Below are 26562 nucleotides of genomic sequence, written 5' to 3'. Positions count from 1 at the left end.
ACACATCACCTTAAATAAAATGATAACACAAAAATGCAAGTTTAAAAATACTTTAAAATGCAGCAAGTGAATACCAGCAGTGCAAAGGAATGTACAGTAAGAACAGAACATTTTTAAAGTCACACCAGTCCCATAACAGCATAACAGCATTGTCAAGTTTCATAATGAATAAAATTAAATAAAAACTTTATGTGTAACACATATAAAAGAACATTTACTGTTGTTGTTGTTGTTGTTATTAAATAGTTATATCATCAGGAAAATGAAAATGTAAAAATAACAGTGCTGTAAGTGGAAAAATTTACTTATTAAAAAAAATGAATTATTAAAAATTGTAACTGAAGTCTCATTGAACATGTTTACACTGTAACTATAACTGTCACTCCTATTAATCCTGCTCTGCATTTCTCATCTTATAAAATTAAAGAATATTCTTATTATTACAATATTTACATTACAACAATAGAGAAATAACAGGTAAAAATAGGTTTCATTGGCCAAAATATACACTGCTGTTCAAACGTTTTGGGTCAGAAAAATTTTCTATGTTTTTGAAAGAAGAAGTCTCTTATGCTTATGCTTACCAAGGCTGCCTCCAAAAAAAAAGGGACATTTTGTAATTTTAATTTAAATATTTAAAATAAAAGTATATAAAACACATACTGACCCCAAATATTTGAACAGTAGTGTTTTTTTTTTTTTATTCTCTAATAATATTTCAAAAAATATTATGCAGAGGTGGAGCAGAGGTGGTGTCATTCTTAACTGCCACGATATGCTACGTTTTGGAAGGTGCTGGTGGCTCCTTTGTAGAGTGGATTATTAGCCTAAAAGATGAGGGAGATTTTCATTAATGACCTGCAAACCTCATAAGTATTAGTAATAAAAACACTGAATGTTGACCAAAATCATATCACATAGGACCTCTGTAATTCTGAGTCATTTTGCTTATATTAAAGCTTAGATTAAAATGGTTAGACTGTGCATGCTGAACAGTTTGAGAGGAAGTAAGACTAATAGTAAAAATGCTTAACAGGATGTGGTTGGTTAAGCACCACACAAATAGTCTGAAAGTAAGTCTTACCGCTTCCCACTTAGCCCTGGCTTTTTCCTCCTGAAACTTGGCAAATTCATGACGGTCATGAATGCTGACCAGAAGCTTCCACACCAAGAGGGCAGCCAGTCCCAGCAGCAGGATTGCACCGGTGACCGAAAGAGAGACCACCAAGGCATCAGGACCCTTAGGGCAATCTGATCAGCAATGACAAAAGATTGATTCTTAAAGAAAAGTTCATATTCTACATTCAGTTTCCATTTGAATCGATCTCTTCAGTATCTACTAACTGTAACAGAAGTACAGCCAGTATCTACCCGTCTCTCACACAGACACAGAGAGTTTATCAGCATGAGCCATGTTTGACAGCTACATGTCACACGTTGTCTCTGTGCCCCATCTCTCCTCTCACCTGGTTCTTTAACAAGATAGAGGAAGGATTTTCCACTGGCATCCTCATAATACTGGAAGTTCTGAACGCAGTCGTCCTCATCCTTGTAGCTGCAGTTCACCGAGTTCTTCTCATGAAAGACTGGAGAGAACAGATGATAATTAACTCAGCTAGAACAACAACTGAACACAATACACTGCATGAAGAACTATAGTCACATAGTGTATATTCATAAATAAATGAACCTTTGGTAAATAATGGTTATACTGCAAATATGCACTGTAGATTAGATTTAAGATGTGTCTGTTGCCTGGAGATGTATTATTCTGCATTTAGAAGATGTACAGATTGTATAGATTAGAAATATACACTTCCATTCAAAAGTGTGGGGTTGGATTTATGTTTTATGTGGTAATAGTAACATTAATAATGTTACAAAAGATCATATAATAATCCTTAAAACATTTCATCACAACTGTTTTCAGCATCGATAATAATAAGAAACGTTTCTTGGGCTTCTGAAGGATCATGTGTCACTGAAGACTGGAGTAATGATGCTGAAAATTCAGCTTTACCACCACAGGAATAAATTACAATATTCAATTACAATATTCAATATTCAATAACATATTCAAATAGAAATAAGTTTATAGCACTACAGTTTTTACTGTATTTTTGATCAAATAAATGCATAGGAGATATCTTTTAAAAACATCAAAAAAGTACCACCCCAAAAATGTAAACGGTACTGTATACCCTAAAAAGGATTTATATAGGCTACTGCAGATGGGAGATATGTATTATGGATTGGTCAGAGGTAGAGATTACCCAGCTCATCCACCAGCACAATCTCATCTCTGCAGACGTGATTGCAGTTCTTCTCATACAGATCCCCTCTCTTATAATGTTTACACTCCACACACTCCCTGCAAAAACACACATAAATCCACTTTAAACACTTAAAAAATGAAAAAGCACCTAAACATACATTCTCTCTCGCTGTACAGACAGACAGACAGACAGACAGACAGACAAGACAAGACAAGACAAGACAAGACAAGACAGACAGAGACAGACAGACAGAGAGACAGAGAGACAGACAGACAGACAGACAAGACAAGACAAGACAAGACAAGACAAGACAAGACAGAGAGACAGACAGACAGACAGACAGGCAGACAAGACAAGACAAGACAAGACAAGACAAGACAAGACAAGACAAGACAAGACAAGACAAGACAAGACAGAGAGACAGACAGACAAGACAGACAGACAGACCGACCGACCGATAAGACAGACAAGACAAGACAAGACAGACAGACAGACAGATAGACAGATAGACAGAGACAGAGACAGAGACAGAGACAGAGACAGACAGACAGACCGATAAGACAGACAGACAGACCGACCGACCGACCGATAAGACAGACAGACAGACAGACAGACCGATAAGACAGACAGACAGACAGACAGACAGACAGACAGACAGACAGATAGATAGATAGATAGATAGATAGATAGACAGACAGAGACAGACAGACAGACAGACCGACCGACCGACCGATAAGACAGACAGAGAGACAGACAGACCGACCGATAAGACAGACAGACAGACAGACAGACAGACAGACAGACAGACAGACAGACAGACAGACAGACAGACAGACAGACAGACAGACAGACAGACAGACAGATAGATAGATAGATAGATAGATAGATAGATAGATAGATAGATAGATAGATAGATAGATAGATAGATAGACAGACAGACAGACAGACAGACAGATAGATAGATAGATAGATAGATAGATAGATAGATAGATAGATAGATAGATAGATAGATAGATAGATAGATAGATAGATAGATAGATAGACCGACCGATAAGACAGACAGACAGACAGAGACAGACAGACAGACAGACAGATAGATATTTCATTCTCACCAACACAGAAAAACACACACTCACTTTTTGATTGTGCAGGCGTCTGGGCAGGTGGGACACTTCTCACAGGTTGATCCATAGGCTCCTAGCTGTGTGCACTCACAGACGCCACACACACAGTGGCCACGGCCACTACACAGCATTCCTCCGCTCCCCATGCAGGCGTCTGTGCGGGTCGAACAGTCACAGCTCTCGCCGGACCATCCAGGGCTACAGTGACAGGTGCCACAGTTGCACTCGCCATTACCTGAAGGAGACATCAAACAAATGTATAGCTGTTGATGACCTATTGGAAAATATGGTTCATGAAGTTCAGCCAAAATTAGCATTTAAAAAATTTCATAGAAGGATGAACTTTTGAAGAACTACCACACAGTTCTTGCAATGCAACTGTTTATAATTACTACAGATACAAAACTTCTATATCCCACAACTTCTCCATTCACACAATAGCTTTGTGTGACCAGAATTTAAGTTCACTGTTAACCTTTGCAAATATGCATCATGGAAAAATAAATTTGAGAGATGCCAGCTAGAGGAGGAAAAGATTTGGCACAAAATGAAGGCTAGTAAACATTCGTAAAATCTTCAGCAAAGCTGAATTTTTAGCAGCAATTACAGTGTTCAGTATCACATGATCCTTGTTGAAAACAATTATGCTGTTTAATATTTTTGTGGAGAATATGACATGTTTTTATTATTCTCTGATGAATATAATGTTTCAAAAACAGCATTTATTTTAAGTATTTAAATTTTTGTAACATAATAAATGTTTTTACTGTTACTTCTTGTTAATTTAATGTGTCCATCCATGCTAATTAAAGTATATGCTTCTTTAAAAAATCTTACTGACCCGAAATGTTTCAACAGTAGTGAATGAAAATACATACTTAACAATTTTTCCATCTGATGAATTGCGAAAAACAACTGATGAAATACAACATGGTGTTACGTAATGCTCACTTAATGTTTGTTACTAAAGCAACAAAGAATTAAACTAAAACATTTCCCAAGCAAACACATTCATTTCAACACACAGAATACAGCATAACCAGAGGATTTCAAACCATTTTTTCTACTGTGTTTTTGTTTTTGTTTGTTTGTTTGTGTGTGTGTGTGTGTGTGTTTTACTGTGTGTATGTTTTATGTTATTTATACCCAGGGGCTATACTTGCTGTCTCTGATTCTTGCTGTAGCTTAAACACCCACCCACCAACTCCAAGATAATAAGATATTGTGTAAGAAAACAATTTTCACAAGGCAGTTAAACAGAAATACATATTCCACATTCTACTGAAATTTCACTTTTCAAACTAATATATAATTTTACGCATTCGACTTGCTGTTTAACTGAAGAGAGAATAAGACATGAGCAACTGAGCTCAAGCTTCAGGCTAAGCAGGTAATGTGCACAGACATGCAAAACTGAAGATCACATCTGAGTCAGACTGCTGTTTGGCTGTAAATCTGGATCCAATTGCCTAATAAGGTGAAACACTGTCCATGTTATGAGGCAAGAACAAAAAGCTGTGTGTAATCCTCACAAACACACAACGCAACATTTAATGTAGCACTGTTTTTTCTGATACGATGAGTCAAGGCATGTCTACCCTCACCTGAACATATTTGTCCTTTGGAACGGAGGCAGCTGAAGTCATCACATTCACAGTACGGGCCCCAAACCTTCCCAAAATTACTGGAGCGACAGGCACACTGGCTGCACACACAGTCTCCGCGCCCACTACAAACTGGCGCTGCTGGGTCAGGGCTGCATCTGTCTTGTTGGGTGGGTTTATATTCACCCTCGGCGCACTCACAGCGAGAGCCCAGTCGGCCCGGGTCGCACAGGCACACGCCACACTCCAGGGTACCGTTCCCATGGTGACAGGATGGGCTGGCGGGCACGGAGGACTGCTGACAGTTACATTCACAAGCAAAGTCCACAGTCACCTGGAGGGTGTCTTTAAAGCCCATTGGCTTCACCATGAAGGTCCGGCTCTTCTCTTTGGGGCAGCTGTGAAGTTTTGCCTCAATGCTAAATGAAACCTATGGAAGAGTAATGTAACAGAAAGATAAAAAAGGTCATGGGTTCGATTCCCAGAGAATACACAAACTGATAAAATGTATAGATGGAATGCAATGTACAGTGATGACTAAAATGACTAGAACACTTGGCATATTTAAGAGGTTTCAGTTGTTTTTGTTGAATTGGCCATTAGAATATCCATAAAACTAACTATTGCCGAAACTATCTGCGACAGAAGGAATCTGCTGGATCATTGAAAATTATGGACTGGCCCCCTCAAAGTCCGGACCTCAACCCCATCGAGCAAATTTGGGTCGAGTTGGAAAATAAACTGGACAGATCTATTGTACATTCAAAGAGTTGCAGAAGGCATGGGATCACATCAGTGTTTATGTTCTTAGGAAATATACTGACACTATGCCAGAGAGATGTGCTGCTGTAATTGCTGCAAGAGGTTTTTAAGTTTTATATATATATATATATATATATATATATATATATATATATATATATATATATATAAGTAGACTGAACACAATAAAATTGTGATAAAATGTTCAGCAATTGTGTTGCTGTAGCTTGTTTTAATTGCGTAAACTGAACAATAAGCAAAAATAATTTCTTCTAGTGTATACACTAGGTGCTGACCATATCTCCAATTTTGAGTCCAGCGCAAGACTTGACGCCAGCAATGACCTCTCCACCCAGGCATGTTGCGTTGATGAACAGAGATAACTCATCCGGCACACCCAGCAGCTCCAGCTCAACCTTAGACCTGATCTTCTACAAAAACAAATGGCGCAGAGATCAAAGGTCAGCCTCTCGGAATTCTCTCTTTATTTGAGTTTAAGCCCTACTGGACTGAAATGGTCAAATATCTCAAATTAAAAAAGCAAACGCAGTCCACCTAACCAACAAGTTCTCACAACTCAAAGGCTGTATTAATTCCTGGCAAAGTGGCTTACCGCATATGCATCCAGAATGAGCTGCACAACGTTTCCAGAGTCTCTAGAGAGCGTTCCGACCGCAGAGCCAGGAATCAGTTCACTGTAGTTCTGTGAGAATACAGGAAAAAAGACAGCACCCCATAAACATATATGAATGTCTGCATGTTACAGACAGAGACATATTGTACATATGTGTTTGACAAAAATATAGAAACTCACGCGATATAGTTGCACCATAGAACTGGTTACAGCAAAGATGAGGTTGATGTTATTCTCAGATAATTTGTCCGTGATCATACCAAGTGAAGGATAGTCCTACAAATACACATAAAAATCAATGTATTGCCAAATTAGCCATCTGATGGTAAATCTGTCACATTATCCTTCAGAAATAATTACAATATGTTAATTTGCTTCTCCAAAAACATTTCCTATTATTAGCTATGTTGAAAACAACAGTGCTGCTTAAGAGAGAGAGAGATTTGCCCAATATATGTTTGGCTGACCAGTATAGTGGACTTGTCATATTCATTGTTGTGGTTGATATGGCACTCTCCATCATGGGGCTGGACGATTCCAGCCAGCCTGGCATCCAAAGCCAAGTGACTTCGGTCATCACTTGTGAAGATCAGCAAATGAGATGCATCAGGCCTCCATCCAATTTTGTCCTGGAAGAAAGAGAAAGGAGGTCATACACAAAGGTAAAGAGAACTAACCCAAAAGGCAAATGTTCCCTCTGGAATATCCTAAGGTTAATGTCATATGACTTTTTCCCCCAATAAATAATGTAAATTTAGCTCAAAATTCAATTGACTATTAACAGAACAGCTTAACTCAGATTGTTTGTGGGTTTCTCTTTGTCTGTGCATTTTGTATCACCTTGCATACTACTGCTTGCATGATAGCATCAAATCCACCCTCAGGGGCATCTCTGTTTCTGGACACTTTCTGCTTCTTCACTTCCTCTGTGAAGCGCTCTACCTGCTCCGTCAGAGACAGTACGTTACGATAGCCGAACTGCGGTGGGCAGGGTTCAGGAAACCTACAGCAGTCAGAACACAGCAGGGAGACAGAAATCACTAAACTTAGTCACTCACTCTGTTTGCCGTGTGTTTTTGTCATGTGTGAAATGAATTAGTAATGGCTTACTTATAACAAGGATTCTGGATGACTTCTTCAGGGTAAATGTACATGTAAGGTGAGAGCGGTTTGTCTACAAAAGCTCCAAATCCCATGCGCAGATTACTGGTGACACCCCGTAAAGCACTGGCCAGACCATTGCCCAGTGTATAAAGCTTCTGCAGGTCGTCCTTCATTGTATTGGTCATATCCATCAGGTAGTACAGGTCCACTGGGTAATCAGCTGCTTGCTTCACAGTGACTGTGAATTTCTTTGAATCGTCTTGAAGAGAAATGTGGCAGAAGAAAGGGTTAGAACTTTCTAAATTTGAAGACAAAACTCAGCTTTTTGATTTCTTTTGGCAGAAATGAACATGGATTTTTTTTGAGAACAAGATCTGTCAGAGAGACCCCAAGGCTCTTTTGCTAGCTCAAGCAACACTTAACATTTCAATTTCAGCTTTAAAACTTCATGACTTTTCCTACTCTTATGTGTTCATAAATTCAAAAATTTTAAACAAGTAATAACATGCTGCAAAAAAAAAAAAAAAATAGAGGTAAAAAAAATATTATATATTATTATATATTAAAGAAAAGAAAAGGAATTTTTGCTAAACTGTGCAATGAGAAATATGTAATTGGATTGCACTGGTAAATATAGTTTGTGAAATATAATGGTTTGTAATAGCATACCTGGCCTGAGGGTCAGGTGGATTTTTTGTGGTTGGATCTGAGTGATATCATCTGAACCCCCTGCCTTGTCGCTCAAGGGTACGTCCTCTAATATCCTCATGCTGCTTACTGGAAACTCAATAAACTTCACGCCACAACCAGACTGAATGAGACTGTCTCTGAGATCACAACGGGACAAACTCGAGCCTCCCTTTCCAAAGATCTGACAGATAAACATACATTGATAACAATCCGAGGGAAGCATTTCAAGCAGCCATTTCTTTGTCTATGCAGGAGTGTTTAGTCATATACTGTATGTGGATGGAATTTTGTTTTTTTACCTCCTGAGCGCACCAGGCACAGGTCGGATGTATCGACAAACATTCTTTACAGGTACTCACTCCTTTGGAAGTGCAAATGTTAGAGCCTAAAAACAAGACCATCGTTAAATTCATATACACACTTCAAATTTCGGTCCTACTTTATATTAGGCGGCTTTAACTACTATGTACTTACATCAAAAAATAAATACAATGTACTTATTGTGATCATATTGTATTGCAAAACACTCCTGCTGCTGTTGAGGTGGGATACGGGTAAGGTTAGGGACAGGTTTGGTGGTATGGGTAAGTGTAAGGGATGGGTCAACAGTGTAATTATAAATGTAATTACAGAAGTTAATTACAGATGTAATTACATGCAGGCATTATTCAAAATATAAGTACAATATAAAAACATGTATGTACACAATAAGTGCATTGTATCAAATGATTAATTTAAATGTAAGCACATAATAGTTAAGGCCACCTAATATAAAGTTTCTATTTTTACAGCATCTCAAGCTACAGAGTAGTCAAATGCAGGAAATAATAATAAAAAATGTTTGCAGCAGCAGCACACACACATTCTTCTCATTTTTGAGTCATTAACTAAACAAACAATAACAAAAGGCAAACTTACCCGCAGCTATGGAAACTAGAAGTAAAACTGGCACCCAAACTTCTATCAAATTCAGTCCCATTTTAATAGATCCAAACTACTGCAGGCCCCCTGCCTTAGCAGCTCTGTTTTCACTCTGATTCTCTGATGTACAAACTGGGAGTGGAAACTGCCATTCCTAGACATGTAAGGACGGATGACCTAATGTGTTTCAGCATTTCACAAACGCAATCTGTTTCATCAAGACGCAAGGAAATGTGTAACCACAGGAAAGTCAAGACTCAACAAATGAACACCGAATGACAGCTTGGGGCTCCTACATTTTACGTGCACATACAGATAAAGGCACAGTATGGTATTCAATAAGTTCTTTTATTCAACGGCTTCCACTGTTTTCACACAAGTCACTGCCTCACAGAGAATCATCAGAATAAATCATCATTTTTAGCAAAACAGCCTATTAAATGTTGGGAATTTACTATTATTTAGGCCATATAGTTTATTTTTCAATGTGTATTCCATTTGTTTGTTTTATTTATTCAACCATTTATTAAGCTTATATTTATATTAAAGTTGAACCAGGTGTTTGGTACCATCTAGTGGTCATATTAATGCTGTAGAAAGGCATTTCAAACATTCACCTCCATATGCTTACTGCATTCACAGCAATTGCATTTTACTCCTGCATGAGATGAGAATTTGACTGAAAATCAAGTCCTTGCATAATTTTTAGCTCAAAACATTTCCAATAAAACAGTAAATGGAGGCATTTAAAAAATAAAATAAAAAAAGTGTAGTATGTATAATAAAATATGTAAAAGAGTTGTATACTGTGTTTAAAAATAAAGCCGCAATGCAAAAATCAAATTCACACTTCAAAAATGACAAAAATATACGTAAGAGGGAAAATAGTCAAAAAATAAAGAAAGAATCATACAGATGTTTTCAATTTGTGCATTAATTCATGTGTGCATGCTCCTGATTTTTTTATTTGGCCAATTATTTTATAGAAGCATCCAGCACTGACACTGCAAAGCTGATTCACTGCTTGTACAATTTAATATTCTATGAAACAGGTTAGCTCTGTGAATCTCCCTCTTTTCATCTCTCTACTTATCTCCATTTTTACAGTCCATTAAAAGAAGTGGAAATGGAGGAAAGGATAAGAGGGCAGTAAAAATCACATCTCAGGGCTGAGCAGGAGACAGAAGTCTGAGACCATACTCAGATGTCCTCTACAGAAATATAACGCTACATGCCTTTCTCACATTTCCCCCTTCCTGTTTTCCATCCTTCACCTTTCCTTGTTAAACAGTTGTAGATACTGCTTTATATTTACAATGTTTAACGTTGTGTATCAATCGTTATGTGGGCCTCATGATACCTGTATCTGTGTGTGTATATTAAGCCAAATTAATAAGAGAGCAGTTAAGACTAATCTTTAAAATGGAAATGTGTAAAATGATCACTACACAAAAATTTGATTATATTTATATAGTGACTATATAGTTTGACTTGTTTACATCTCTTGTGAAAGGCGTTAAGAAACAGCAAAGCAAGTCTTAGATGTGAGATGCGTTTTGCATGCAGCATGATTATTATTGTTTTAAATAAGTTATGATCAAAGAATATTTTTTCTCATTTTTCTCATCAAAGCTGAGTGAGTAAGCCTTATTATTTGCTTTAAAGAGAGTCAAAAGGAAAAATTAGGCACCACATAATTATTACTTTTGACTCTGTCTAAACATAGCCCTTCTCTGGACGTTGAAGTTGCATCCTCCACAACTCGCTCAAGCGAAGGTCTTTTGCTGCAATTTAATGTATAAAATACCTACATTTTGTATGTATTTTGTAGTGCAAACAGATTCATCAGTTACACATAGCCTATGCTATGCTTCTACCTCACACTCTCAGAAATAAAGGTACAAAAGCTGTCACTGGGGCGGTACCTCTTCAAAAAGTACATGTTTGTACCTAAAAGGTCCATTTTGGTACCTTAAAGATACACATTAGTACTTAAAGTGTACATATTTGAACTTAATAGCTACAAAAGTGTACCTTTTGAAAAGGTACCGCCCCAGTGACAGCTTTTGTACCTTTATTTCTGAGAGTGCAGGAAAACTGAATGAAAAAGGAAAATTTTATGAAATCCTAAAAAATATTATTTTTTTTCCTCTGACTTCTTAAATTTAAACTTATTTTTCATGCTACTTTTTTTAAATCATAGTTCTCTTAATGCCCGACCGTGTTCAGTTCATAATTAAGGATTTCCACAGATAACAGTGCATCACTGAAAAACAAAAACTTACTGAAGATGATGCATGTAGACGCAAATATGCAAGATATGTTATACCATAATATATTATAGAGGCCGATGTATGCAACCTTTTTATTGACTGTTTTAAAATTTGCCAGAATTGGCCAACTATTTCTGTTCTGAACTGAACGTCTGACCTTTAAAGATAAACAAATGCAATGCAATGTTTTAACAATTTTATTCAAAGCATGCTGCACAACTTCAAGTTTGCAAGTCAATACAGTTTACAAAATACTCCATGCAGCATTGAGGTTTTTACGTAGAAAGTGCCTGCCACACCGAGCGCCGTGCATGCAGAGGGAGAGACATCAGCCGGTGTGATTGGGGAAGGAGTCTTTGAAAACGTGCAAGTGCCCCACCAGATGAACATCTCCCCCCCTCACGTGCTCTCGGCCACAAGTTAACCTTGAAGAAAAATACATTTTGACATCTTCAAATTCAAAACACCAGCAATTCAAGGTGCAAAAGTCACCGTTCACAAAACAACATGCTTTTGGAAGTGATTGTCTAGTACAAACCATGATGGTGGGTTTGAGGAAATCAGAGTATCTCGAATAATAAGGCTTGGACCCCCCACCCCACCTCACCTCACCAAAAGGGAGTCAAAACAAAAGACTGGCAGGGTCTTAGTAAATGTAAATTTTTTTCATGCAAGCATGTATAGGTTTCAACAGGTTTTTCAGTGATAATTAAAGTTAGAGCGTTTATTTTAACGTCGCTACATTTCGCTTGCAAAGGGAAGTTACCATGACAACACGTTGCTTACGCGCTTTCAATTAAGACCAGTTTTGTGCGCGGGTCCGTCGAAAAAGCATAAGTTGTCGTTTATCACTTTGTTATTAAAAGTGTGAAAAGTACTACAGTTGCAGCAAATAGGCTACGCCTTTACGTCTTTTACTAAACCCCCCCCCATTATACCATTATTATACAAATGGTAATCAATTCGCCAAAAAAACCATGGTTACTAACTTTAACTACAATAAAACCATGGTTAATTTCGTCTAGTAATTTGTAAGGTAGCGTATAATAACTTTAACAAACATAATGCAATAAATACATACTTTGATTTTTTTTTCTGAGGTAAAAACGTGTAAACACTTCACTGTAAAAAATCACAAGCAAAAATGACCTCAAATACAAAAAGCTACGTAAACATGAATAAATACATTCTCATTTCGTAAACGTGCAGCTGTATATGCCATCTTTGCTTCAGTCCATCCACAACGCCTTTTCTTTTCAGAACACAAAGGGAGTGAAAATGTTAAGTTGCATATCTCCGTGGCTCCCAGTCTGAGGTGTCACTCGGACCTGCAGCCGGTTACAGGTGACACCCGGCCGCGGCTAACTCAGTCCGATCATCACCGCCTCCACGTCTTTGGATGGTCTCCGGTCCTTGACCAGGAAGTTGATCATACTTTCGGACTTGATCATAAGGTTGCAACCGAGAAAGAAGATCCCGAACATCACCGTGAGCGAAAGAACGCACAGCACCGCGATCTGCACCACGCGCGTAACGAACATCTTGCGCTCGTCCTGAGCGAGAACTAAAGACCCGCCGCCGTCGTTTGCGGTCACCTCGCTCCCGTTCCCCGTGCAGCAATCAACTAGTGTCCCCGCCAGTTCTTGACTGCGGTTGAGCAAAACGCCGTGCGTAAACACCGTGTGGTTAAAAAACGTTCCGTTCATCCTGAGCGGAGACGCGGAGCACTGGAGCTGACGACAGTCGAGCCTCTTGGGCATCAACTCACTTTCTGCAACTGCCTGTTGAGTCAAGTTTCATGAGGAGGGAAACTAATAAAAGTATCTCCTAAAATCTTTTGTGATGTTCATACCACCAGTTTACACGCAACTTGGATAAAAAGGTGCTTGGTTCTATTGCGTTCTCAGTCAATAAGAAGACTTTACAAGCACGATCAGCGCCCAAAGCACTTCCAAACCAAATGCAGCTCAGCTGAGAGCTGCGCGCAGGTTTCGTTTATTCGCCTGGTCCATGTGAAGGAGGTGGGGGCCGGGAGAGAGAGCGCGCGCCACCAGCCTGCATGTCGCCAGGGAGACCGTTCTCTGTCAGCAGAGCTCGAGAGGATGTTCTCATCAATGGGATTTGATCCAGTAGTCAAAAATGTCAATCCAAATCACCAGAAGCTCACGCCTTGAGCGGGATGCAATTTTTTTTGAGTGAAGTGCTTTTGGAAGACTTTCAAACTCATCTTGACCTATTCAGAACCAGCGTTTTTTTATCAGAGGACATCGCTTTTTGTAGCATTTCTGAAGTGAAGCCAAGTGCACAAAAACTTTGGAACTGAAGCATGGCATACATTTGAAATAATAGTAAGATTTTTTGGTAACACTTTAAAATAAGGTTCATAGTTAACAACATTAGTAAACATGAACTAAAAATGAACAATAATGCATTATTAAAATCACAAGTTGTGTTTGTTAACATAAGTTAATGCACTGAATAAGCAATGAACAACTGTATTTTCATTAACATTAACAAAGATTAATAAATGCATTGTTCATTGTATATTCATGTTAGTTAATACATTAACTAATGTTAATAAATGACACATTGTAAAGTGTGTCTTAAACCTTTAGACAAAAAATTGTTAAATAATTTTTTTTTAAACTGCATAGTTTCTTGGTGAGTATATAGGCCTACATAATGCATCCAGCTTTTATGGCTCACATAGCATGAGTTTATTCAGAGGCCCAAAATAAGCAAACTTATGCAATTTGATGATATTTATAGATACAATTCTGATATTTATAACAGTATAGCAGACTACTTACATAAAATGCATGAACATATCAGATTTCACTCTACAGTGTGTGGACAATTATATATCACTTAGAAATGATTAAATACAAAATCAATAGTAGTTATTAAGATTGATGTGGTTTGGAATTGGTAAAATGTTCTTGGAAAAAAAATATGACCAGAATATCAACTTGCCTAATAATTCTGCACACACTGTATATCTCCAAATAATATGTCTTAAGATTATATCTGAATGCTTACTTTTAAGAATAAAGCTCTGTAGTTTTTATCGTGGGGGGCAATGCAATGCAATACTATGATAATTGAGAGATTTTGATACTCATATTTTAACATGATTTTAAAATCAGTACAAATTTCACAGCAAAAACACGTATACTACAGCAAGGCCTTTTATTTGTTAAAAAATTATAAATTCGATCAGATGACAGAAGGCATGTAGGAGATTAAATACAACAGTTTTTTCAGCAGTTTTGATTGTGTTGATAATTTAGATGCCTTAGAAATTCATGTAGTAAATGTGATACAGTATGGTTAAAGTACTCATAAAGCTACCAAAATAATGCTAATAATACAGCGGTAATAATAGCATAACAAGTCAATATCATACTGTTGAGTTAAATGTCTTATACAAGACATACACTTAGTTTAAAATGATTTTCATTGTGATAGATGGTGGGTCTCAATTTATGCAAAAGTGGTATGCTGTCACTGTAAGAATATTTTGCTATGTCACCTAAAATAGCTTCATATAACGTCTATATTAGCTGGTTTAATCAAAATATAATGAAATATTGCAGAATATATTTACTTAATGTTTATTTCATATTACAACCCGAATTCAAGAATGTTGGGAAGTTTTTAAAATTTGAATAAAATGAAAACTAAAAGAATTTCAAATCACATGAGCCAATATTTTATTCACAATAGAACATAAATAACATAACAAATGTTTAAACTGAGAAATTTTTACAATTTTATGCACAAAATGAGCTCATTTCAAATTTGATGCCTGCTACAGGTCTCAAAAAAGTTGGGACGGGGGCATGTTTACCATGGTGTAGTATCGTTTAATGATGCTCCAAATGTTCTCTATAGGTGAAAGATCTGGACTGCAAGCAGGCCACTTCAGCACCCGGACTCTTCTACTATGAAGCCATGCTGTTGTAATAGCTGCAGTATGTGCTTTTGCATTGTCCTGCTGAAATACACGTCGTCTGGAATGGAGCATATGTTGCTCTAAAACCTTTATATACCTTTCAGCATTCATAGTGCCTTCCAAAACATGCAAGCTGCCCATACCGTATGCACTTATGCACCCCATACCATCAGAGATACTGGCTTTTGAACTGAGCACTGATGACATGCTGAAAGGACTCCCTCCTCTTTAGCCCAGAGGACACAGCGTCCGTGATTTCCAACAAGAATGTCAAATTTGGACTCGTCTGACCATAGAACTCTTTTCTGCTTTGAAACAGTCCATTTTAAATGAGTCTTGAACAGCGCTTCTGGACCATGTTCACATATGGCTTCCTTTTTGCATGATAGAGCTTTAGTTGGCATCTGCAGATGGCATGGCGGATTGTGTTTATCCACAGTGGTTTCTGAACGTATTCCTGGGCCCATTTATTAATGTCAATGACAGAATCATGCCGATGAGTGATGCAGTGTCGTCTGAGGGCCCGAAGACCACGGGCATCCAACATAGGTCTTTGGCCTTGTCCCTTATGCGAGATTTTTCCAGTTTCTCTGAATCTTTTGATGATGTTATGCACTGTACACTTAATTTCTAGCGATTATCGCCGATTTGATTGCACAGATAATATTTAAACTAAACTGAGCTAGACAATGACATCTCTGAATTCAATAATGAAATGCCTTTAACTGAAAATTTAAAATTGAGTGTTTAATCTTATCATTATACATTACTGACACTCTATCCTCTAATTTGATACTGTTAAGTGCTTTGACAAAATCTGTATTGTTAAAAGCGCTATATAAATAAAGGTGACTTGACTTGTAGATGATGAGATTTGCAAAGTCTTTGCAATTTGACGTTGAGGAACGTTGTTTTTAAAGTATTCCACAATCTTTTTACACACTCTTTCACAGATTGAAGAGCCTCTGCCCATCTTTACTTCTGAGAGGCTCTGCCTCTCTAAGACATCCCTTTTATTGCTAATCATGTTATAGACCTGATGTCAATTAACTCAATTAGTTGCTAGATGTTCTCCCAGCGGAATCTTTTTTAAATTTCTTGCTTTTTCAGCTCTTTGTTGCCCTCGTGCCAACTTTTTTGAGACCTGTAGCAGGCATTAAATTTGAAATGAGCACATTTAGTGGATAAAAGTGTAAAATTTCTCAGTTTAAACATTTGTTATGTTCTCTATGTTCTATTGTAAATAAAATATTGGCTCATGTGATTTGAAAGTCTTTTAGCTTTCATTTTATTCAAATTTAAAAAACGTCCCAACATTTCCGGAATTCGGGTTGTAACTTTACAACATCAAAAGCTATTTTTAACTGTCAAATCAAACCAGAAATGTATATTAGCTTTGCAGTGTACAGTGGGGCAAAAAAGTATTTAGTCAGCCAGCAATTGTGCAAGTTCTCCCACTTAAAAAGATGAGAGAGGCCTGTAATTTTCATCATAGGTATACCTCAACTATGAGAGACAAAATGAGAAAACAAAATCCAGAAAATCACATTGTAGGATTTTTAAAGAATTTATTTGCAAATTATGGTGGAAAATAAGTATTTGGTCAATAACAAAATTTCATCTCAATACTTTGTTATATACCCTTTGTTGGCAATGACAGAGGTCAAACGTTTTCTGTAAGTCTTCACAAGGTTTTCACACACTGTTGCTGGTATTTTGGCCCATTCCTCCATGCAGATCTCCTCTAGAGCAGTAATGTTTTGGGGCTGTTGCTGGGCAACACGGACTTTCAACTTTTTGATGTGGTTGAGATCTGGAGACTGGCTAGGCCACTCCAGGACCTTGAAATGCTTCTTACGAAGCCACTCCTTCGTTGCCCGGGCAGTGTGTTTGGGATCATTGTCATGCTGAAAGACCCAGCCACGTTTCATCTTCAATGCCCTTGCTGATGGAAGGAGGTTTTCACTCAAAATCTCACGATACATGGCCCCATTCATTCTTTCGTTTACACGGATCAGTCGTCCTGGTCCCTTTGCAGAAAAACAGCCCCAAAGCATGATGTTTCCACCCCCATGCTTCACAGTAGGTATGGTGTTCTTTGGATGCAACTCAGCATTCTTTCTCCTCCAAACACGACAAGTTGAGTTTTTACCAAAAAGTTCTATTTTGGTTTCATCTGACCATATGATCATCCAAATGCTCTCTAGCAAACTTCAGACGGGCCCGGACATGTACTGGCTTAAGCAGGGGGACACGTTTGGCACTGCAGGTCTACAATTTTGTTTCTGGTGTCCTTTGACAGCTCTTTGGTCTTGGCCATGGTGGAGTTTGGAGTTGGACTGTTTGAGGTTGTGGACAGGTGTCTTTTATACTGATAACAAGTTCAAACAGATGCCATTAATACAGGTAACGAGTGGAGGACAGAGGAGCCTCTTAAAGAAGAAGTTACAGGTCTGTGAGAGCCAGAAATCTTGCTTGTTTGTAGGTGACTAAATACTTATTTTACAGAGGAATTTACCAATGAATTCTTTAAAAATCCTACAATATGATTTTCTGGATTTTATTTTCTCATTTTGTCTCTCATAGTTGAGGTATACCTATGATGAAAATTACAGGCCTCTCTCATCTTTTTAAGTGGGAGAACTTGCACAATTGGTGGCTGACTAAATACTTTTTTGCCCCACTGTACATCTTAAAGGGATAGTTCACTTAAAACTAAATTATTTGCCCACCCTTATGACATTCAAAATCTGTATGACTTTCTTTTTCTGCAGAAAACAAAATAAGTATTATTTTGACCATACAGTGAATATAAGTGCGGTCCAACACAGCACTGGACAACACTGATTGATTTTTACTGTGTAGACAAGCACAAATCAAATTTTTGTGTGTGTGTGATTGCATTTAGAGCAGAAATAAAGCATGGTAGGATAAAATATAAAAAACTATTTGAACATAATTAGGGTCTGAGAAGATTAAACTGACATCTGGTTTCTCGAGAGACAAGGCCAGTGCAGCTCCAAATATCACAAAAATTATGAAACAAACATTGATTTACACAGAGTACAGTATTCTCCAGTGAAACTGTGACAATAATTTGAAAAAGTGAGGACAGCGCATGAGATGCTGCCAGGCGAGTTTGTTGAGAGCGCGCGGGCGGCGGGCGTGTGTGCGTGTGTGGTGGCTGGCAAATGTCACACTGACAGAGAAAACCGTGGGAGAGAAGAGACGGGGATAAATTAAGAAACGAAGAAAGTGTCGATAAAACCAGAGCAAACTTTTCTGTGAAAGTCGAACCGTTCTGCACACACTATTGATTCTTCACTTTCTTTGCCAAAAAGAGAGAAAAAGCCTATTTTAATTAATTGAGGCACTGAAATATAATAACAGGATTATAGGATTATTCTTCTTTCAAGCAAATGTCTGTTTTCTACCTGTCAGGCAGCCTGCTGTAAAAATAATGATTTGCTGGTTTGACAAAAGTGTTTAATTAATTTGCGCAAAGGTCACTTACAGAAAGACTTTAATCCCCAAACCCTTCAGCATTATGATGTGGTCAAATTAGATTATTGTTTAGAATACAATTAGCCCAGTTGCGGCTATAAATAAGACTGCAGTGCCATGTTTTCTGTGTGCTTGTCTTGTGCTTTTCATCTTTTATTGCATGGATTAATATGAAAGAAGCTTAAGAGCGTAAATCTACATGCTGCATATCTCCCACACGGTTTCACTGGACTTCACACATTACTAACTTCCTTTGTGCTTTCTCTTGCAGTTCACAAGGCACAATTACTCATCATCCTGAGACACACAGACTAATGTAACACTGCTATGAGTCCAGCATATCACTGAAGTACTGGATTTCACATATTTAGATAGTGATGGATCTTCACACTCCATAGCAACAGGCAACCTTTATGCATAGTGACAGATGGTTGGTTATTTTGGATGGAAAAACAGTCCAGGATAGGAAAGGAATGAGACGCATGGATAGAGACAGAGAGGGTTGCAGGGTGAACGGTCAGAAAAGTGGGGAGATGTTTCCACTTAACTGAGGGAATTGGCAGCCTAGCAACAAAATTTAAGCAAAGATGTCCCCTAGCAACCAAGTAGGCTTCACTCCCTTTTCCTACTGCTCATACGCTTGCACACAGAAAGTGATGAAGTTTAGCAATGCAAAAAGAAGAATCGCACATGCACAAACATGCTCACAAATATGCACGGTTAAACAGGACGTACTGTTCTCAATTCGTTTTTTAGTATAATTATTGCAGTTGATTCTGAAGAAAACAAAGGTTTAACCTTCCTTTGCCGCATCGTTACAACTGTTTGTTGTCTGCGGGGGGTTCAAACCTCCTCTCTATCTAAATGGCACTTCGTTGAGCTCTCCCAGCGAGTACATTAGCAGTCTAGCACTAACCAGAGGACCCAGAGAGGTCTCGCAGCATGGTGCTGTGCTGTTTCTGACTTTATTTGAGTTTGTGTGAAAGACTTGGCATTACTGGCTTCATTTATAACAATAATAATAATGATGATAATAAAAAACATACTCTCAGAGCAAGTAGAATTAGATTCTCCATCCATGCAGCGTGTATCAGCGAGATCAGCAGATAATGATACTTTAATTAAGACAGACTCACTCTGTGAGGAGACCTTTTACTGCAGAGTTCAGACTTGCTCTGCACAAGCGCACACACACACACACACACACACTAACACCAGCCCTCTACCTTCTGCATTAATTGTTCCAGCTTCTTTTTTGTCTCCTATCAGCCCTCTTCCAGGAGAACACATCGCACAAACTCGCTTCATGTGGTCAAAGATCAGTTTCTCCAGCAGAGCTCAATACAAACACGCATTATGTGTTATTAGCCTGTGCTGACCCCCGGATCGGGTCTGGAGCTCCGGCAATCTATTAGCCATTTCTTTCTAAACACAAAGTGCATGAATGAAAGTGGAGTCACAGGTGAATAATGGAGATTATTGGGGAAGTATTGTCAGGAGAACTGAAACACAAACATCTGTGCGCACACAATGGTGCAGATCAAGCCTGTGTACTGTGGCTTACCCCTCTACCTCTCTCTTAAACACAATTCCAGCACACTAGGCAGTAACTAAGCAACAGGCCAGAGAGGGGGGAGAGAAAAAAATAGAGAGACACAGAAGGGATGGGGTGACAAAGTCACAGGGTCCAGTGGTATCTGCGGCTTCTTTAGCATTGATCTAATCAGGCCCCATCGGTCTACCTTTTTTTCTCTTATTATTTCTCCCAACCTCTATCCTTCATCAGAGAATTATTGAGATCTCATGATAGGGGCTGTTCTGTCTGATACAGGTATGTGGCTCAGCCAGAAAAAGGTTGAATGATTACTTTATAATACAGTAGGAGAGACTGGTGTAGTTGTCACACTATTTACTCTAGTGAATACTACTGTTTGAAATTTGGGGTCGATAAGATAAAGTAAGATTATTTGATGTTTTGAAAGAAGTGTCTTATGCTCACCAAGGCTGCATTTATCTGATCAAAAATACTGTAAAACAGAAATATTGTTTTAATATTGTTTTCGATTGTAATACTTTTAAAATGTAATTTATTCCTGTTATGGCAAAGCTGAATTTTCAGCATCATTACTCCAGTCTTCAGTGTCACAGGATCCTTCAGAAAACATTCTAATATGCTGATTTGCTGCTCAAGAAACATGTATTATTAATATATTTTATATGTTGAAAAGTGTGGAAACCGTATTACAGTTTTTTCAAGATTCTTTCATGAACTGAAAGTTCAAAAGAACAGCATTTATATGAAATATAAATCTTTTGTAAGGTTGTAAATATCTCTGTGAGCACATCTGATCAATTGAATGCATCCTTGCTGAAAAAAGTTTGAAATTCTTTCAACCAAAAAATAAATACTGACCCCTAACTTTTCAATAGTGGCACTTTTCACCTCAAGGTCTTGGCTACAAAAAGTTATTGAACATTTCTACTAAAATAAGTTATTTTTTGTAATAATATATCTATCTAAAAATAAAGTAAAATTTATATATAAACACAACAGTTTATAAAACAGCAAAAAATGTACAGTTAAAATTTACCTTTTTTTTCCTTCTCCTTTGCAGTGTCTCTTTATTCATGCTGTTTTGCAGCAATACTGTATACTGTAATGTAAAAAGAGAGAAGACTTGAATCAGAGTATATTAATTTGTATGAATTGAGAGGATGATTGGAGATGGCTTTGGTGTCTTGCCCTACAGACACTCTGAAAACCCTTCCAACCTCCATAAATGAAACCAAATTGACTCTGTATGCAAGACATCTAATTCATTCTGTTTCTTCAGCATCAAAGCATCTTACCAGCAAGTTGCATTTGATCTAATAACCAAACTCTACTTTCTAGCTGAGTATTTTTCTGCGCATAAAGCCGCTATCCTCCTGCTACAACAATTTTATGTAAAAAGAGCTGCAATGTTTTAAAAGTGATTTGTAAGACTCTCTTGTATGGATTGGAAAATTGCTTTAATAGGATTCCAGGGCCTTTCAACTGAAAAAAAGTATGCAAGAATGAAAAAGCATTCACAGACTATATAATGTGATATATAATCTTCATGCTATAGAACAGTCAAAGACATTTAACATGGCTAACAGGCTACAGAAGAGAGTTTTACTTCTCTAATTTGAGCCCTCAAAGAATCAGGACTAATGGGCTCCTTGAAGATAGTGGGGCAATTTAGGCAAGCCAAATGCTCTTCATCAGTTCATCATTGCTGCTAAGTAACCCTGGATATGCTTAACCTCAAGAATTCATTAACATTTGAGCCATATTACGCACTTGAGCCATATTGTGTCAGTGATCCACCAGAACAACAGAACATATAATGAAGCTTCCAGCATGTGCTGGAAGGGAACTGTAGGCATATCCAAGACCATAAAGGTCACTTTCAGTCCATCCAAGACTGAACCTCTGAAAACCAGTCACAGAGAGTGACTCCATCATTCGAGTACTCTGAATACTCTCTGTCAGGCACAGCAAAGTCTCTCTAAGCAGGCAATGGAAGACAGTGAGCTTACAAAAATGAACTAATTCATAAGGACTTCCAGTTCCTGGGGGCAATTTAAATTGGTTTTCTTCTTCACTGGGACCTGATGTCTTAGGAAGCAAAAGTGAAGGAGAAAATATGGAGGCCAACATCAGTTCAGCAGAACTAAATGTGAGACAACCAGCCAAAAAAAACATCAGCAGATTTACAGTAGCTTCCCAACTTGGAACACGATGCTCAAACGGAGGTGAAAGGACGTGAAATAGAGTCATGGATTAATTAAGTGCTTGTTATTCCCAATAAATCAACCAAGATTGATCATATCTGCACAAGACAAAGCATGTATTTTCAGTTCTGGACTTTACAAAGAAGAGAAGAGAACATGGACATCAATGTCAGCCACAACCGACTGCTTTAACAAGCGTGTGTTTGTGTGAAAACGGCACTAACGGCAGTCTGTATTGGACGAAACTGATATTATGATAGTGGATCGTGTGTGTGTCATTTTTATGTTTATGCATGCTAAGCGTGTGGGTTGTCTCAGTTTGAAGGCACACGAGTGACATCATTACTTTTTCAAAATAGTAACTGCAAATAAACTCAATATTCCAAAGCCAACATATAAGCGCCACACACACACACACACACACACAGTGTCATCACCACCTAAAGCCTGCAATCTCAGGTTAGGGTTACCATAGCAACCAAAAGAGATAATGGCCATATAGTTGGGCACATGCCGCAGGGTGTGTGTGTGTGTGTGAGAGAGAAAGAGAGATGTCTGTGTCAAAAAGTCACTGACATTAAGTGGATGATGGCTAGTCATCTTCTATTATAATACATAAATCTGCTTAGACTTCAGCACTGATCTCAGCAGCGAGCGAGTGAATAATGGTAGTTATTATGCTATTTAGTTTACAGATAACATCCATATAAGTAGTTAATTTTGGCATGAATCTAAAGCTTTATAAACAAGACTGTAAATAACATTTAATGTTTAATGCCATGTCATTCACTGTTACTGACTTGCACTGATCTATCATAATACACGGTCAAACTGTCTAGTGTTGAGTTAAACAGACTGACACTAAATACTAACGTAGTCTTATAGTGATTAAAGTTGCCATCAGTCTCTAACACAAGATCCTGCTGGGACGCCTGGCACTTACTAAATGATGCATTACTTCTTAATGTCTTAATATCAATAAATCATTGATACATTTGTGCAAGGAGGATGAGGTATCTTAAGGCGATAGATCTCAACTGGTGGGTTGTGATCCAAAAATGAGTCACAGTCTGTTCAGACAGGGTCAAAGTCAACCGACAAACTGCAAAAAAAGAAAATGCATGCACCAAAATAATTTTATTAAAAATCATTTTAGATTAGATCTTAAGATCTTAAAATCTTAGAAATGAAAATTAGAAATGTTGCCTTGGCAGCTAACTTAAATAAGATAAAGCATTAAATATTATCACTAAAACTCAAACTGAAATAAAAAATAAATAAAAAATTCATTTAAAAATAGTAAAAATGACAAAAGCACATAAAAATATTAAATCTAAACTCAAAATAAAACGAAAAGTACACAAATAAAAGAAAAGCTAATTCAAAATATACATAAATACTGTAATTGTATATAAATAATACTAAAATAACACTGGTTTAGAAGGGACCATAAACCACACTGACCCTATCTTTTGCTGTGGATGTCAAAAGTTTCATTTTTGGCAAAAATGTGTTCAAGCTATGCAGGGTGAAAGATATTACACCCTAGATTACATTTAATAAAAATACAGTAAAAACCATAGTTTGTGCTGAACCAAATGTGTTTTACAACATGAGTTAGTGGCTGCTGATAGCATCGAAACAATTGAAATTCAACTGAAATCAAACATTTAAACTTTAAATACTGTAGACCTATTATTTTTGCATTGACAAAATGGTAACAAAACATTAGGCTACAAAAGGAATCAGGGGATCAAGGCATCAAAAATAGCTCTTTAAGGTAACAATTGCAGGTTAAAAACAACTATACTGCAAAACCAGCTTTAAAAAAATGCTGCTTTAACTTGAGGCACTTGAGTTTGTGATTGGGATTGTCTCTATGGAGATATCATGAAATGAGATAAAGAGCAAGACAAAGAGAGAGAAAAGACTCTTTTAGAAGCGGAAGGCTCATGTATCTAAATTCCTCTTATCACCACCTGTCATTGATTTTTTTTTCCTCATCCAGAATTGAACAGATTTAATAGAGTAAGTGCGAAGACATAAGCAGCTCAGACGGAAGACATTGAGCTAAATGTTTAACTTGATATCTTAGAGCCAAATGCACTCATAATAAATGAATCTGTCTTGTTTTTCCTCCCTCTCTTTCTCTCATCTTGTTTCTCAATGCCCCCACAGTGACAGGGCTTTTAAAAATAGCCGCTCTTCCTCCTGATTAAGGCATGCATCTTGATTAATTACAGTGTTTGAGGTGTTACTGTGGGGTGGGTGTGATCGTTGTGGGAGAGAAGCATTGAAATGAGTGAGAGAATAGGAGAGTGGGAGCACACTGAAGGGAATATGCAGCACTTTCATTAAACTCTCACGCATGCCTCCAAAAGTTTGCTGCTGCTTGCCACAAAGCACTCACTCTTTCATTGACTGGCCCCTATACAATGGGTCCAAAAGTCTGACAATCAGGGATTCAAGATCAAATTTAAACCTGGAAATAAAAAGATTTTCAGATTCTGAACTATTTCTACTTCATTAATCCAATTACACTTTGAAACAGTTGGGAGACTGATTCTCCTATCATAAATCATTTGAATGGTTTTCTTCTGTTATGCGTGAATTCAAAGGAATATTTGACCCAAAAATTGAAAAGTTGCTGAAAATTAGCTTTCAGGCAATGGCTTGAAGTTAGAAACATCTTGATAAATTTGTTTCTTACAAACATCCAGCGTTGCACTTCACAAGATGTTAACTGATAGACTGGAGTCGTGTGGATTACTTGTGGATTTTTTGATCAGATGTTTGGATTCTGACGGCACCCATTCACTGCAGAGGATCCTGTGATATCTGTTCTGATGAAGAAACAAACTGGTTTACATCTTAGATGACCTGAGAAAATTTGAAACATATTTTTATTTATGGGTGAAATATTCCTTTAAATCATGAACACCAAAGAGCAAGGGCTGCCACATACTTACTCATCTTTGCTTTGACCACAGCTTTCTTATTTTATTATTATTATTATTTTTAACAATGGATATACACACACCAGTGCACTCACAAACACACTGCATTTACAGCTGCTTTACCACAGAAGTGTGCTGTACAATGCCTAATTGGGTGAGTTCCTAACAGCCCTGAATCAAAAACATAAGTGATGACAGGCATGCATTTTAATTAGTTTGCTATTACTTTGCTTCATTGTGATGCAGTTAACCCATTTAATCCCAATTTTTTTCCCAGACATGAAAATATCCAAATGATGTGTCATTAGTAACCCTTTGAAATCAATAATAATTATTATTATTTTATTTTTTTGTTGGAAAATGTATGAAAAATTGTGTTTTATGGTTGGTCATAATTGTGACCGGTGGGATAATGTTTGTACTGAATTAACATATTTCTGCAGTCATAAAAATCATTATATATCTTAGCCCAGCTACTTTAAACTGTTTGATCACATTCTAGGGTTACTATTAAAACCCTTATACAACATTGATAGGAATAGACTACTGAGATAAAAGACAAAAAATACAACCATCAACATATTTCAAAATTGTTACTTTTTTGTAACATATATTGTTTTTTATATTAGTGCTACCAGTATTACAACATCAATATTGTAACTTATTTCTTACATTTGAAGTTTTAATTTAGTGCAATATTTTGTCATTGCAACATTTTATTGCAATTTTCACTAACAACTGTAATGTGATTTATATTGTATACCTAAGTTCACTGTTATCCCACCGGTCACTATTGTGACCATCAACATGTTTACTCATTCTGTGACCACACTCAACAAAACTGAATATTTGTGAATTCATATGTTAATACTAGACACCTTAAAGACATTGTGCACCAAAAATCTTTGTCATATCTTTATGTTAACATACTTTACTAGCCTTTCGTTTTGGAGCTTTGATGCATCCATCATCTTCTCAAGGTGCAAACAGGAAGTAAAC

The 26562-nt window shown here is 37.3% G+C and overlaps 2 protein-coding genes across 5 annotated transcripts; both read right to left on the bottom strand.

Moving 5' to 3' along the window:
* Positions 1–34: 34 nt before the first annotated feature.
* On the bottom strand, positions 35–26562 carry itgb3a (integrin beta 3a). 4 transcript variants are annotated; one of them, XM_058769010.1, is made up of 17 exons: positions 26494–26562; positions 25317–25449; positions 21439–21501; positions 8494–8579; positions 8174–8375; positions 7511–7763; positions 7241–7403; positions 6868–7029; positions 6581–6676; positions 6380–6469; positions 6063–6197; positions 5005–5434; positions 3413–3635; positions 2274–2371; positions 1467–1586; positions 1085–1251; positions 35–827 (listed from the first exon to the last, which is right to left on the bottom strand). In XM_058769010.1, exons 5-17 carry the CDS (start codon positions 8271–8273, stop codon positions 762–764), a joined length of 2103 nt encoding a protein of 700 aa, XP_058624993.1. In that variant the 5' UTR covers positions 8274–8375; positions 8494–8579; positions 21439–21501; positions 25317–25449; positions 26494–26562; the 3' UTR covers positions 35–761. The 4 variants fall into 4 exon arrangements, with proteins under 4 accessions (XP_058624993.1, XP_058624995.1, XP_058624994.1 ...); XM_058769012.1 differs by lacking the exon at positions 21439–21501; XM_058769011.1 differs by lacking the exon at positions 25317–25449 and having other exon boundaries at positions 26494–26518.
* On the bottom strand, positions 11571–13383 carry rprml (reprimo-like). The gene has a single exon (XM_058769067.1). The coding sequence runs from the start codon at positions 13146–13148 to the stop codon at positions 12750–12752; it is 399 nt and encodes a 132-aa protein (XP_058625050.1). The 5' UTR covers positions 13149–13383; the 3' UTR covers positions 11571–12749.

This window comes from Onychostoma macrolepis, chromosome 03 (genome assembly GCF_012432095.1).
Source record: "Onychostoma macrolepis isolate SWU-2019 chromosome 03, ASM1243209v1, whole genome shotgun sequence".
Taxonomy (NCBI): Eukaryota; Metazoa; Chordata; class Actinopteri; order Cypriniformes; family Cyprinidae; genus Onychostoma; species Onychostoma macrolepis.
The sequence above is the reverse complement of the archived record's forward strand: the minus strand, read 5'-3'. Positions and strand labels throughout refer to the sequence as shown.

Coding starts and splice junctions, on each gene's coding strand:
- itgb3a (XM_058769009.1), bottom strand. CDS start 9,173: ATGGGACTGAATTTGATAGAAGTTTGGGTGCCAGTTTTACTTCTAGTT. Junction 7,764..8,173: donor CCACCTGACCCTCAGGCCAG/GTATGCTATTAC, acceptor TTTCTCTTCAAG/ACGATTCAAAGAAATTCACA. Junction 7,030..7,240: donor TGCAAGCAGTAGTATGCAAG/GTGATACAAAAT, acceptor TCTTTCTTCCAG/GACAAAATTGGATGGAGGCC.
- rprml (XM_058769067.1), bottom strand. CDS start 13,148: ATGCCCAAGAGGCTCGACTGTCGTCAGCTCCAGTGCTCCGCGTCTCCG.